Source organism: Poecilia latipinna, unplaced genomic scaffold (genome assembly GCF_001443285.1).
Source record: "Poecilia latipinna isolate Pla-1442-1.1 unplaced genomic scaffold, P_latipinna-1.0 Scaffold56, whole genome shotgun sequence".
NCBI lineage: Eukaryota > Metazoa > Chordata > Actinopteri > Cyprinodontiformes > Poeciliidae > Poecilia > Poecilia latipinna.
Genome location: NW_015112672.1, coordinates 175,835 through 191,007, shown reverse-complemented (window position 1 = coordinate 191,007; position 15,173 = coordinate 175,835). Strand labels below are relative to the sequence as shown.

The following is a 15,173-nucleotide window of genomic DNA, read 5'->3' as shown; positions in this document are numbered from 1 at the left end:
GGGCATTTATATCCTGACTGAGAACATATTGGGTTTGGATCAGTGCAATCTGCTCAGCTTCACACAGCACACTCTGGTGTAGCTTTCACAGACTGGCCAAGTTCACAGTAACAATATTTTCAATGTACAATGAAGAACACAATAATAAATGATGTACCTGAATGAGAACATATCGGGCTCGGCTCAGTACAATCGGCTCTGTTTCACACTCTCGTGCAGCTTTCACTCTATAACAGAGCATTGCATTAGCATTTCGCTTTAGCATGCGGAGTGTTTCGCAATATTAAACAAACTGAAAGTACAAAAGCTGGTGCCAGGCACACATCCAGTAAATATTCATCACACACCATGTATATAAGTTCATAAAAATTTGTATTTATGTGTTGCTAACGCTTTTCTACCCGGTGTTCTGAAACATGCAACTCACTTACCGCGTAGCTTTCACAGACTGGCCCTGATTACAGGAGGCTGCAGCAGATAGCCAGCCACACAGAGAGGGGGCGCTATTTCCCATTGCACTGATATATAAAGCAACCTAACACACTCACCAGAATTTGACCTTTTTTTTATTTTTAAGAAAACTTCAAAAGGTCTTTTCTTTTTTTGTATTGTAGTCTTGATCTTTTTCAGTTATTAGGACTGATATTTCTAAGATAACACTATTATCTTAGAAATACTAGTGGATATGTAAAAAAAAAAACATACAGGCTTTCAGAGGAGCTCAATATTGTGAGTAAGTTTATTGATTTTATGTGACTATTAGTTTCTAATCAGTTTCTATTAACTTTTATAATGATAAGTTAATATAACAACAATGTGATCTGTTATTGCACTTTTGGAAGGTTTATTTCTCACTAAAAGTAACAGCCTTACCTTTGGCAACCTACACAGACGAGGACGATAAGGATGGTGACCACAAAGGCGGAGGCTGCTGCGATTGCTCCCAGAACCAGCAGGTTTTGGTAGGTGAGCTCTGAACCTGCGTCTTCCTTGTCAGCCATGACACAAACTCTGTCTTGCTCACTTTCAGTCAAGCGCCAGTTCTGCAAATCGGACCTTGTGATCAGGAAAACCTGCAGGGACACAAGGAAAAAGAGAACACATGAGTGACATGGGAGATAAAAGGAAACAGAAAAAAAAATTACAGCATGAACTACAGAGAAAGGTGGTGTCTTTGTGTGTGTGTGTGTGTGTGTGTGTGTGTGTGTGTGTGTGTGTGTGTGTGTGTGAGCATGGACACACTTGCCTCTGGCTTTTTATCACTGTCTTTTTCTGACATATCAGTTTCTATTTTTGACTTTCTCGAATAATGCACAGAAAATAGAACACCTTGCAAGGAAGCAGCTAGCATGCCAAAAACACTTTGATCATCCTTTCTCTAAGCCTGAGAGAACCTTGTGTTAGTTTAACAGGGGAATGAAGACGCAACTGAGCTCCTTATAGGCAGCAAGAGTGGGACCGCATGCTCTGCGGCTCTACTTCAGCTGGGGGTATGAATCGAGTCACAGCAGGCTTAAGCACAGAAGACAAGATTATGCATCATAGTAATATTGCTGCACAGAAGATAGGAGAGCATGTTTACTCCAAGCCTGTTTAGCTTTCTGACGCAAAAACCTATCCCACGAACATACACAATTCTCATTCATGTCAGACAAGATTAACTCTGGACAGATTTACATGCTGGTCCTACACGACTGGATTAGTGGAGATAGATTTGACTACTGTAATGAAAAATGTAAAAATCGCATATGATTTTATTCGAGCACATTCACAGTATACTTTCTTAACAAAGCATTGAAAAGAAACAGTGTCTAAACCAGGTTATGTCTGCAGTAGCTTCCCATTCTCCCTGAACCTTCTCTAAAAGCAGCTCAGGTTTACCCAGCTGCGCTAACAAGCCTTCATTATTCCAGCGACCCTCTGCACTCATGCAGTCAGTGCTTCCATAATCACAGATTAAAGGAAGTAAAACAAAAGCAGGGCGCTTTAGTGATACATGTTGAATCGCAAACATACACGAGGAGTGTGACAAAGCAAGCATAATGTTTTAGCATCAACATTTTCTAGAGCACAAGCGTAGCAGCAGAGTTCCTGCAGATGAATAGACAGTCGGCTGTCGGTTCATCACATTCTCCCAGAGTTAATTGGGTTCATTTAACAGGGCTACAAAACAATGTTCCTACCAAAAACGTACATTTGTCAACTCCTATCAGTGGCTTGACTGCATTGACTTTTAAGTTTAAGCTTTAGCTCCAGGAATGTTTGTTTTTTAGTTGTAGCTGGAAAAAAATCCAAGTGATTTTGCTAGAGATACACTGATCAATGGGCCAGAGGTTGAAATTGGCCATTATTTTTTCTTGCTTGGCTCTAATTGGTAATCAGTAGGTCAAATAGTAAATGTGATTTTTTTGTTCTCTCATCGCTCAACTATCAAATCCTTCAAAACTAAGAACTTTTATTATTTTCAGTCTCAAAATACATAAGCCAACAACATGCATTTTGATGCACAGATTAATAAAAAAATAATAAAAAAGAGTTTAAAAAATACTCTGATGTATAAACAGGGATGATCTTGTGTTCCCTTTATTGTCATTTAGACTGGAAACTACCTTTTCTATAAAAAAACAAAACTGTTGGACATTGATTTTTCCCTTTCTGTATTGTAGCCATTAGAATAAAAAACAGTCAAAATAGGAATTGTGAGGCCAGACCTCAAAGAACAACTGCAGCCTGATATTGGGCATGCAATGCCCAACTGGTGTATCTCAAAGATTTGAGATTCTTACAAATTATTACACGGATAAAGCTACCTTATATGTGTAGTAACACACATAAAGTAGGTTTTTACTTTGTTATTTTTGCTTATGGATAAAGTTAAAGAACAGCACCAACTTCACAGAGTCTGTTTATTCAGTTTCAATAACGATGGTCTTCATATTGCAGGTACATTTGTAATAAACAGACATTTATACCTTTTTGTTATTTTCATTTGGCAACAGAAATATGGCATTATTATCAAAGGCAAGCTGCGCTTTTACCATTTTAGTCACCGACATTAATGTTGACGTTCTTTTCTAAACGTATCATCTCAAGTCAGTACAGGACTCTTTTCTGGGTGCTTTTAATCTGCTTTTCTATCTAATCTGATTTCTCTCTATTTTCCTATGATGTCGCACAGAAAAGCAGTGTGTTGTGCTTAGAATTGACAGAAGCATACAAAAACTTATCATCATACCTTGCAAAATTTTTTAAAGACAAAGTAAGATATGTATGTATGTATTTTGAACGGAGGAAAACAAATAGCCTTCTCATGTCTTTGGTTTTTAGTAAAGAGAAATAATTTTGGTTGAGATGACCTAAAAGAAGAGAAAACGTCAGTGTAACAATGCAGGTAGATACTTTGATTGATTATTCCAGAATTGTTTTAGCCCAACAGCTATTTTTGAAGCTATTTACTGATTTCTGAAGACTAACACTCATCTGCCTTATTTGAATGCCGTGTGTGCTTATTTTTCCCATTTTGAAGAGTCTCATTCAGGTCATATTCATTCCAAGAAAACAGAGAAATATTTATTACTTACATACAGTTCACAGACATAAATATGAGCAAAAAATTGTATAAATCACAGAAATTCTTCTGATACAATATCTAAATGCAACAATATTTATGTTAAGAGTCATTTAAAAATATATACATATATACTTAAATTTTTGCCGACCCCGCCCTGTCCCCACCGGATGTGTCAAAATTTAACCAGGATTATGGTGAAATAATAAGAGACATATTTCCTTTAATGCTGCTAAAATATATATATTTTTACAACAAGTGACTGAGAGCCAACCAGTGAATTAAACTTGCTTAGACAAATGAGAACACATTTCCTCAAATTCAAGCATGTTTACATGTCTGACTTACAATGAGATGCACATAGTGTGCATAAGCAGGTCATGACATAACTCATGCATTGCTGCAAGTTTGTGGGGGAGAGACTGTGGGATACACAACAACTGGTTCTGACTCTGGCTTTCTGTTTTTACAGATAACACTCCATGTTTTTTTTTTTGTTTTTTTTTACAATTATTTCTTCTCCTTTTGATCCCTCTACATTCTCTCTCTTTTATCCAGATGCCCTTTCCTCCTCTTCCTCTCTGTCTGCCTGCCTGACCCTGCAGATATGTGAGGCGATGCACAGCGAATGAATTAACAGAGCAGAGGCCTTAGACAGCCCTTTATGCCACAGACAGACAGGCAGGCCGGCAAGCAGAGGGAGTACACCACAGAGGAAAGATGGGGGAAAAAATGGTGAATGAAATAGGGAGAGAAAGGGAGAGGTAATCAGACAGGAGAGAGCGAGTGGGATGAAAGTTGGTAGAGATGCAAGGAGGACAGGGAAGAGGGGAGCTCACTTAAAACATGAAGGAGGAGAGAGGAGGAGAGGGGATCATAAACAGTGGGGGAGGGAGAAGAAGAAAGATAGCGAGGAGACTCTAAAGACGGTGTAAGAGAAAAAGAAAGCGGGCAAGCCATGGGAGAATGTGAGGGGGGAAAAAAAGAGGAGGAAATGAGAAGGAGGTCATCACTGGTATGTTTTTGTGTGTGATTTGTCAGCCTCCTCCTGACAAATTCAGAGGAGAAACACATACGAGGGTTGCCTTTCCGGCAAGCGTGATGCGAGATGGGAGCGCATGTCTTTTTACAGCATGCAACCCTCACAAGTGGCGAAAAGGGACCGAGGACGAGGGGAGACGGCTTCTGCATGACGCCCCTGCAGCTGCACGCTCAACAGTGCAACACGGTCAGGGTGCAAGAGTGTTTACTCCAGCATCTGTCTCCATTTCACAACGTTACCAGCAAAAACGATGACAGTGGTAACGGCAGCATATTGAGAGTGATGGCAGGGGCGGTGATGGCACTAGTGGTGCCTGCTGGGGGCGATTATGATAAAGATGTCAATGATGGTGGCAACGATGATGATGGTGATGAAGAAGGGTGCAGCTGCTAATACTGATGGTAATGAGGGTGATAATGAGGTCAAAGTGAGCGCTGCATAGACACACTGCGGGACGGATGCGAGCAGCAGAAGAAAGGAGGATGCAGCAGTGCAGCTCAACCACAGGGTGGAAGGTTTCCTCTGAGATCACACACGCCCGGCACAAACCAGAACAAACGCGCACAAAACGCACACAGCATAAAATGATACATGGCGCCGCTGCCAATCTAACAGAAATCGTCTTGTTTCGCAACCACTTTTACCGACTTACCTTGAATGTGAAGGAAGAGAGGCTGCTGCAGGCTGATTATTGTTATTTATCAATATGTGTCTAATTTAAGTTAATTAGAGTTTCTAATCTAGGTTAATAACCTTTATTTAGCCAGGTTTGAGATCAAAAGATCTCTTTTACATGAGATACTTGGCCAAGACTGGCAGCATACAGAGAGACAGAGAAAGAAAAAAATTACTCAGCTGCAACACATCATTAAACTTAAACTTTTGGCTATAAAATACAGTTTTGATACAAATAATTGCTGAGTCTGATCTTTCTAGTCTTTTTCTTAAAAATATTCTCTACAGAGAGTCTGATGAGCATATTTGCTGACAGATGAAGCATAGTGCTAATACTATGATTATTAAATCAAGCCTTGTTACTTTTGACAGTGTGAGGAGGTGCAAAGTCCTGTTGGATGGAATGAAATAACCTTCTCCACACAGCTTGTCAGCAGAGGGAAGCAAGAAGTGCTCTAAGACTCTCTGGTTGAAGACTGTGATGACTTTGGATTTGCTAAAACAAATTGGACCAAAAGATGACAAAGCTCTGCAAATCACCGATGATTGCAGAAACTCCATATAGGAGGTTGAACACCTTTCTCCAGGCCCCACAATCTTGATTTTTTTTTTTGAATAAAAGGAAAATGAAATTTACTTTCAGCTGAAAAGACGGCTTTGGAACCTTGAATAATTGTCACTTTTCACTTTAGCAAACATCTGATCCATCCATCCATCCATCCATCCATCCATCCATCCATCCATCCATCCATCCATCCATCCATCCATCCATCCATCCAATGCTTAAACAAGTTGTCATAATATGTCAAGCATATAATGCTTGACAAACTGGTTTATCAACCAATGATCAATGAACTTTCTGAAACAGCTCAGAGGTATGTCTCATGAACCTTCAACTGTTAGTATGGGATATATAGCCACAGCGCAACACGATATTGCATTTCTGACAATAAAAGGACATGTATTTGGACAGTGTCAACAGCCGGAGAGAAAAGGAAGAGGAAGAGGAGCTAAGCTGTGACAGAGGAGTTAGGAGGTAAAACACAAGAGTAGGCAGAAGAGGCCGAGAACATATATATGCCATCATCGGTTTGCGACCCACAACAAGATGCTGATGGAGTTCTTCTCACCCTAGTCCTCATTCCTTAACCCCATTGAGGATTTTTTTTCTCAGCATGTAGATGGAAAATATGTGATTGCCAGCCACACACACAGATGACCCTTCTGGCTGCCATGGATGGAGCATGTGATAATTTCACAGCAGATGCCTGAAGAGGCTGGATAACACACTCGAAGAGATTCTGTCCACACTACACTTCAAGAAAAAACACCCATTGTCATGTGGATGAAAATTGTAGCCTAACAACCAGTGTAGGAAGATTGCACTGCAATTTCTACAGGTCTTCATGCATTGTTTTTGTATACTTTCTCGCATACTTTTGTATTATAACTTAAAACAAGTTATAAGTAAATGAAAACACAAAATATATTTAAAAAAAAATCCATCTCAATGTTATTTTTCTTTTTCGATCCTTAATTTCTCATTCTAAATTATTTCATTTATTCAGTGTGATTCCACATACAACCGCTAGAGGGCGCCTGTAACATAGAGAAGGTTGGGCACACAGAAGAAGAATAAACCTTCCTGTTCGATTCTAAAGAAAGCTTAACTTGTGTATCTCATCTTATAACAGGTCGGCAAAAATGTATGTTAATGTATATTGGTTACCTTCAAGTCTTGAAGAGGTTATTGAATTGATGGTCACATTAAGCAGTTTGTGATTAGTGTTGTGTATAAAACGGGACATATTTCTCGAGGCTAATTAATGCTAATGCTGGTGGACTTTATACTTGTGTGTTGAGCTAGCTGAGAAAAAGCTGAATGACTATTAAATTAACTTTGAACTTATTGTGTTTTGGACTTTTTTGAAATGGTTCTCATAAAATGCATTGTTTTGGTGTCTTTATTAGTAAAATAGACATTTCTTTATAGGTTATTGCAAAAGCCAGATAACCTATAGTATTCATGAGATACTTGGCCAAGTATCTCATGAATATGACATTTGGAGAGTAAGCAATGGCTGTCTGTGTGAACCTTGGAAAAGAGACACAGCATTAAAGGAGCTTTACACTTTTGTCAGTTTTGTAGTTAGTTTTTTTTTAAACATAAAATATTGTTATTCTGTGAAAACAATGGCTATTACAGACTGGAGTTTGCATATAATCAGTCCATGGTGGTTTGATATTTGTACAAATTGTTTTGAGAAATGCACTTACTGTTTTGTTGAGTATGATTTCAGAAATGTACCAAAGCGACAGAGAAAAACTGTAAAGACACCAAAAAATATACATAGTCTGCTAAAATTATTCAGAAAACAAAGACAGATCTGATGTGCGAATATAAAAAAAACGTGTTGATTAAACAGCAGTTCCCTAAACAGTGTTTTAAATTATGAAGTACCGCACTGGCAGTGAGCAGGACTCCTATCAAAGTGGGACATTCTTTTTAAAGGTTTAAAAATAGGACTAACCTGATTAAGCTGTGTTTCTAGGATGACATTAACTTTTTTATTTACATTGTGTTTCCAGGAGAACTTTCAATCGTCAGGAAATCGTTGGCTCAGCTTCCTGTTTCAGAAAGGCAATTACTGGAAAGGCAAAGCATAAAACAGCGGTGACTTCAGGTCTAGCCAAAAGAAAAAGAAAGCACAAAGTGGGCAGCTCTGCAGAGTGGTGAGTACAAAAGCCTGTTAAGGTTAACTTAAGCTTTTTACAGGTGCTTCCCTAAAGTCATGCAAAATTTATGAACTTTTAGAACTGATTTTGCTTGCTGGAAGGCTTTCCTCTCCCCTTCCTGATTTATGATCGACAAGCTTCGCAAAATGGAATTCTGGGAAAATCATCGGGAGGTTTTCTCAAATTTGGAAACAGATGTAAAGAAAACTCCATGTTGAGGAGGCAAATCTGGCTTATCTGGTGCAGACACACACATCTGCTTGGCAATGTTGGGAGAAGAAACAGTCTTTGAAATGCTGAAATTCACATCAGACAGTCTGTACTGGTGCACATCGTGGTCAGAAGATGGTCAGTAAACACGTTGGAAGTCAGGGTGTCCCAAACTGATCCAATGTATTGTTCCTATCAATGAACTTTGCAAAAGACAGCTATTAAAACCTCTAATAAACTTGATAGTCAATCTCTGATGTGTGTGTTCTAGCTGTAATTTTTATGCCAGCCATATTGTTAGCCAGCAAACAATGCCGCTACATTTTGCACAGCCGTTATATTAAAACCACAGCCTACTTTTGTGTGCTCGACTTGCCAATCTGTACATTATTTTGCTGATTTAAGAAGTCTGGGTTTTCCCCAACAATAAAAGTTTTTTTAAGTGTGATAATCACAGTTAAAGAAAGACTGCACTGGCAGTTGTCACATCTTGTCTGTCTGTATCACGTCACCTGCTACGCTGACAACTGTCAACGCAGTTAGCCTAGCATATTAGTAAGCTCGCTGTTATAGCAGCTTTCTTACCTTTTTAACACCTGTGTATTACGGCATATTATAGCATCCTGAATGTCAACAAGTGATTAAAAGAAGTGTGTTAATTTAAATTGAAATTAACATATTTTTAACCTCTTTCACATTTTCTCTGAATATTGATCTGTTTATCTTTTCTTAATAATGCCATTGTATTTACTTCAACCTGAAACAGAACCTAAATCAACCACGGGGGTTTTCAATAAACCCACTGACAACATAATATTCAGATGATTTGCTCTCATTATTGGGTAATATCTTTGTCTTGTAATAAGTAATTAGAAAATGCCAAAATCTGTTTGTATACTAGAGAAAACAAAATTTTAGTAGAGTTTATGACAAGGGATCAGGATGAAATATGAGAAGGTTTATTTGGCTTCAGTAAGACTCTCAACACTTTTGTAATTTTTTTAAATTGGAAAATCAAACGTTGAATATTTAGAATTGTTATTTGTCCTTGAAAATATAGAAAGAACGAGCAGATGTACAAGTGCATCGTACTGCCTTTGTTTATTTATGTTTCTTCAAATTTGATTTCAAATGTGAATTTTTTTGCCAAGCTACTCAAGATACAAAAGATTTTCCATTCCTGACACATGCTCAACAGGACTGTGTTCCAGGAATCTGAGAAGCAAAAGAAAAAAGGTATGATGGCTATTTTGATGATTTAAGGGGTCCTCATTGAGTTGACCAACAAACTTGGATTGATTGAACTTTACGGGTTTTTGTGATTTTTCTTCTTTGCTGTTTATCTGTCCCTTGCTTTCTGTCACACTGTAGACTCTAGGTTTGCAAAGTTTGGTTTCACTTAAGCAACTCAATCTTATGGTTAGGTTCAGGAAGTGCAGCTTCTTGGTTTCAGGTAAGAGAGAACACCATTCTCATGTTAAGATCTCATGCTAAATACTAATGTTTCCATTCACTGGTGAAGCTAGAAGATCCTGACAAACTAAAATGCAGTAATTAAGCATGCATTTATCCTCATTTTATTCAAACTATTTTCTGCAGTTATTAATGCATTTCTTTCTAGGTTTTGCTGTAAACTTGCTGGTATTTGTTTGCAGTATTATTTTCAATACTGACTATATAATGAAGGCAAAATTAAATTAATTTGTCCATGAAACATATCTCCCAACCACAACATTAAGACACTATTTAGAGCCAATGGAATACATTTTTACATTCATCCCAAAACTTTCAAAGATGATCTCTCAAAACCTCATGATTTTTTTTTTCTCACTGAGGTAAGATAGCTTTCTAGTTTAGTAAAATCTGCATTAAGACAGGCATGTAGTTTCGCTTTAGATAAAGTAACAATACATTCATATAACACCAACGCACACATCTGCTTCTCAGAAATCTATTTATAGCATTTACAATCATGTGTTTTCATGAAGTACGGGAAATATTCCTTTTATCTCACCTCCCAATGTGGTCACATTACATGACAACCTTCATTATTTAGTTGGATCTAATTCCCTCAGGCAATCCCAGAGCCTGAAATAAAGTGCATGTACAGATGAATTTCAGTATATTTGAATATTATTGTGTATTTACTGCTGCTACTCATTTGCTATAGAAATTTATCATCAAGGAGTTGTATATTTCAAACATTTATTCCTGTTAATTTTGATGATTATGACTTACTTTCTTGTAATGCAAATCAGAATTTAACATCATAAGTTTCTTCTGAAAAAAAGCATGCCTACTCATTGTTCAGTATATGCACTTAATGCTTATGAGGGGCTCCTTTTGAATAAATTAGCGCGTTAGTAGTGCGACCTTCAGCTTGTTTGTGTTGTTGGATTGGTCGCTCATTTTTCTTTTGACAATACTCCACAGTGGCTCTGTAGAGTTTTCACGACTTTTGGTATGCTGGTTCAGAAGTTGCTTACACGATAAATGCCACAGTAGTAGCCTGTTTGTGGTGGCTCTTGAAACACTGCCTCCAGCTGCAGTAAGCTTCTATTGAACCTCTCATGATCTCTTTCTTTTCAAGACTCACATTGCTGGAGTTATGCATCTATTTAGTTTTTCTTTTCCAATCAGTGTTCTGATTAATGTTTCTGATAGAGCAGTCTGAGAAGTCAGCTTCTTTAACTGACATCTTGAGGCTTATTCTGAGCTATGCACAGAAAATGTATCACTGTGGAATGTGGAACCATTAGCAGTTTAGCCTATTTACTCATATTTTCATTTGTCTTGATAGATAAATGATGATATGTAAGTTGCCATGAAATTCAAATGTAGCTTCACCTGCTTTTCTTCTTTTTCTTTCATTAGTTTTGTAATTTTACTCATAACTGTCTCCTGATTCTCTCAGCTGCCTTCACTCATCATTTAAAAACCAACCGCAAACATTGTTCCTTTGGGTTCACGCTGGATTAAAAAGCCTGCATCTCTGCAATTTTCATAATTGTAAACAGACTTTGACCTGGCTGAAACCATTCTGAGCTCAGTCTCTGTCATCACATTAAAAGTCCATTTAAGTGAATTTCACTCCGGCTACAGAGGAGTTTGTGTACTGCCTGTGCCCATCGTGCCAAGAAACCATTAAAAGGCCAACAGCTCTGACCTGCCTGTGTGAAAAATTTGCACACATCACCTCGCCGCCACTGATCTGTGAGTAAAATCAACCTGTAAAACAGTTGCGCCCTCTTTACGCTCCACTTCTGAGTCAATCAATCACGCTAACAGTCAGCGATGTGCAGATAATCCGTGTTGGGCAAAAATAAAAAGTCGACAGAGGGGAAGTGTCGGGGAGAAATATCTCCTATAAAATGTTCAAGTCCATCAGCACATAAGAGGGAACAAGAAATCCCATTGTGTCCACAGCATAACAAGATGAAATGAAGGAGTAGGGGAGTTAGAAAAGGAGAAAACCTGAGGCAAGATGGGCTGCAGCTTAACCCTGTGACATTTCTGCTATCAGCTCCCAGGCTCCTATCTCTAACCCTCAGACACCTACACATGGGGTAGAAAAACTTTGTGCAGACACTTGGAAATTCAGATTGTAATTTATTGCCTTCCCCTAAAATGACCTGCTACAAGCGGTCACATCCAATGAACTTAACCTGCGGATCTATTTGTCCCGCACTAAAGCTCTAATCTCATAAGCAGAACAAATATGATTTGGAATCTGCTAAAAGCCTTAGGCAGTATCCGTCTCTTAATGAGTAAGTATTGATGTGGCAAGTAAAGGGTTACCTCTTAATAACAAGCATACATTTCTATTTTTACTCTAGTGTTTCATCTCTTCTCTTCTCCAAAGATTGTTCTTGAAAGAACCGACGAAGGTTACTGTTTAGGTTGGTTTCCAGTATAAATTTTGAAGGCCTATGATTTCTTTATCATAACGTTCCCAAAGAATAAAGTCCTTTCAAAGAGTTATCATATGAAGAATCTCCTACTGTTAAACCGGAGACTAATGAAGCATTGGCCTCGCCCACTTGTTATCGTTAAATTGTTGTTTCATTTGTACTTATCTTGAACACATACACATTTTTTTTTTTGCGTGAAAAATTAGGTTTTTTTCCACAAAATTTTTATTACATTGTTAGCATTTTATAAATGAATAAGTAGAACAAGAGAAAAGAAAACTTATATTGCATAATGAGAGTTTTACTATGAATTGCATAATGCTGCTGAACATGTTAGGTTGCTTGTTCTTTGAAAATACTCGTTTTACACATTTATATGTCATGATGACATGCTGGAAACATGTATTTATATTCTTAAGGGCACTAAATGTTAAGTAGATAAACATTTTCAAAATCCACTTTCTTCTATTTTTAGGAGAGAACTGTTGGCAGCTCTACTTCAGATGCTGCTGCTGGGTGGAGAAAAATGTTTGTTTCCTCTGTTCATGCACTACGGCGTGGCTAAGATGTACTCAAATGGCAGCCCTTAGGTCTTTTATTTTTAGAGTTACACAGGATCTTGACATTTCAGTTGTTTGCCTCATCCTTTTGTCGCATGGCGAAATCTTTCCACCATAATACAACAAAAGAAAATTCCCATCGGTTGCTCAACAGATTTCTTTGTTTTCTCTGGGTTTCAGGCCTCGTGTGTGTTTGTCTGCGCGCGAGTGTGCGTGTGTGTGTGTGTGTGTGTGTGTGTGTGTGTGTGTGTGTGTGTGCGTGTGCATGTTTTAACTGCTGAGTGCCGGATGTGCAGAGCAATAACATCTACGATAAATGGGGGCTAAATGATAAAGTGTGATAAATGAAACTGTTAGCATACACAGCCTGCAACCCAACACTGAATGAGGGTACGAACTAGTGATGTGTATGTAAATATGAGACCGGATGGGGAGCCAGAGTGAAATTCCTGTAAAATAAAAGAGCTGCTTAGAGTGAGCTTTATGAAAACAGCCTGGATACGATTTGTTCCATCTCTGCTTTTTGGAGAACACAGAGGACACTTCCAATGAGAGACCTCATAAGCTCCACGTAGAGTATTGTGCTGATCCTACAGACTTAGAGAAGGCAAGACCCCATTTTCCTCTCACTTGACTCGACTTAATTAACCAGAATGAGTCAGAAGCAACATTCAGGATTAAGATTTATCCTTATGGGATTAGGAATTCTTCCCTTTCTCTGTCTCTCTCCCTTGATGCCGCTCTTCCTCTCTGTTTATGGTAGACTTCAGTGCTAACTTCCTGCTCATTACTTTAATGATGCTTCTTCTGTGAGTTTATGCTCGCGAGTGCGGTTAGCTTTTCCACTCTGCAGTTTGGGAATGTCTAGCAAAATACAAACTCATGCATGCAGTCACACAGAATCAAACGAAAGCATGCATTATGCATGTGTGTTGTTGAGAAAGACACGGGGTCTTGTCAAGAACATGCCAAGAAATCACCCCAAATTTTTCATAGCATGTGTCAAGTCTTCTTACTGCATAATTGATGCAATTAAACATTCAGTTACAAAATTAAATGTGAATGGAAAGCAATATGAAGGAAGACAGTTTTCCTCCACTGAAGTATCGGATGAACTCCCTACCTAACTGTAACACAGTGGAAAAGAGTCTGACAAGATAGCTGTACCCAACCCCAGCTCTCTGCTTTTGCTTCAGATGCATTATTCATCTGTGTGCCAATTTGGAGGAGCCCTCCCAATCCCCCATTTGGCACAAAAAAAAAAAAAAAAAAAGACGAGAAACGAGAGGGAGACAGGCAGACGGCAGAACCAGAAGTCACAGCAAGAACATCAGGGGAGAAAAGGAATGAGAGAGAACGAAGGAGAGTGGGAAGACCAGAACAAAAGTATGAGTGAGAGTGAATAGCAGAACCAGGAGTGTCTGACTTTAAAGTTGGAAAGTAGCAAAACATTTAAACATGATTTCAAATGATCCAGGGATGTTTTTCCATGTAATGATTTTCCCCCGGTTGGTCTAAATGTGTCTCCATAGGAGAGTCCAGGAGAATAGAGCTGAAGTATGTATGCTGACCCATTCTTAATCTGATGTGTCGCTGGACAAACACTACCAAACACAGGGCAGTGCGCTTTTAAAACTAGATCCCAACGCCAACATTTGTTTTTTTTGTTCTTCACAGCTATCTCCAGAGTCAGCATTACATCACTTTCGTCCCTGCATCTCTCCCAGTCGACCCCCACTACATCAGCAGCTGCTGAAGCCGTCCGCGCTGGGGCGGCCTGCCCCAGATTTAACCCCACTAACGTCCAGCATCTGTCCTGTCCAGCCTGTTCTAGTCTGTTACCTATTATGGCAGTGGTCTGTCACACACTTGGACTAGATCTCTTAAAAACATTACGGCAGAGCTAAAAATAAGTTGAGCACTCGTAGCAACACCTCCTCTTTCGTGTGTGTGCGTGTGTGTGACAGTGGGGAGAGTATATGTGTGGGCTGGATCAGCAGGATTGCCGTTTAATCTGCCACCGTCTCCCCACAACGAGGCTCGGAGCTTTTAGACCTAACAGCTGGTTGGTTTAACCCCACCTCCTCCCCGCAGCCCCTTGTTGCTGCTGCACCTCACTAAATACCAGTTTTCATTATTATTGCTGTGGACACCAACCATCACCACTAAACACCACCTGCACACTGACTTCAAACTACTTTATCTCAAATCTGTGACATGATCATCACCATTTCGCGCCTTTCTCATCAACACCATCATTTCTACTGTAGTGTTATGAAACCGTGGTAATGAATGCCTCTGCTGCTGCTGCAAGGGGCGTTGGCTGCTCTGCTGAAGGATCTGTCAGACTCCGGAGCTGCTCGGAGGATTCGCCTGTCAGATTTGGCCTTATTTGTCAGTTTCCTGTGATTCCACTCCCTCAGCTTTGTTGTGTCACCAGTCGGATCGCTTCAGAGGGCTCCTGGGAGCTG

At 39.1% G+C, this 15,173-nt stretch overlaps 1 protein-coding gene across 4 annotated transcripts in view; it reads right to left on the bottom strand.

Moving 5' to 3' along the window:
* LOC106960984 (putative lysozyme-like protein) overlaps positions 1 to 15,173 on the bottom strand; it is a 52,802-nt gene that overhangs the window by 20,138 nt on the left and 17,491 nt on the right. For 2 of the 4 annotated variants that reach the window (XM_015054430.1, XM_015054440.1), the window contains exons 1-2: positions 874 to 918; positions 158 to 227 (exon numbers count right to left, since the gene is read on the bottom strand). In XM_015054430.1, the coding sequence (XP_014909916.1) occupies positions 158 to 171 (14 nt within the window). In that variant the 5' untranslated portion in view covers positions 172 to 227; positions 874 to 918. Of the gene's footprint in view, positions 1 to 157; positions 228 to 873; positions 1,074 to 15,173 lie in introns of those variants that run through there. The other 2 variants (XM_015054415.1, XM_015054423.1) reach the window with 1 other exon arrangement.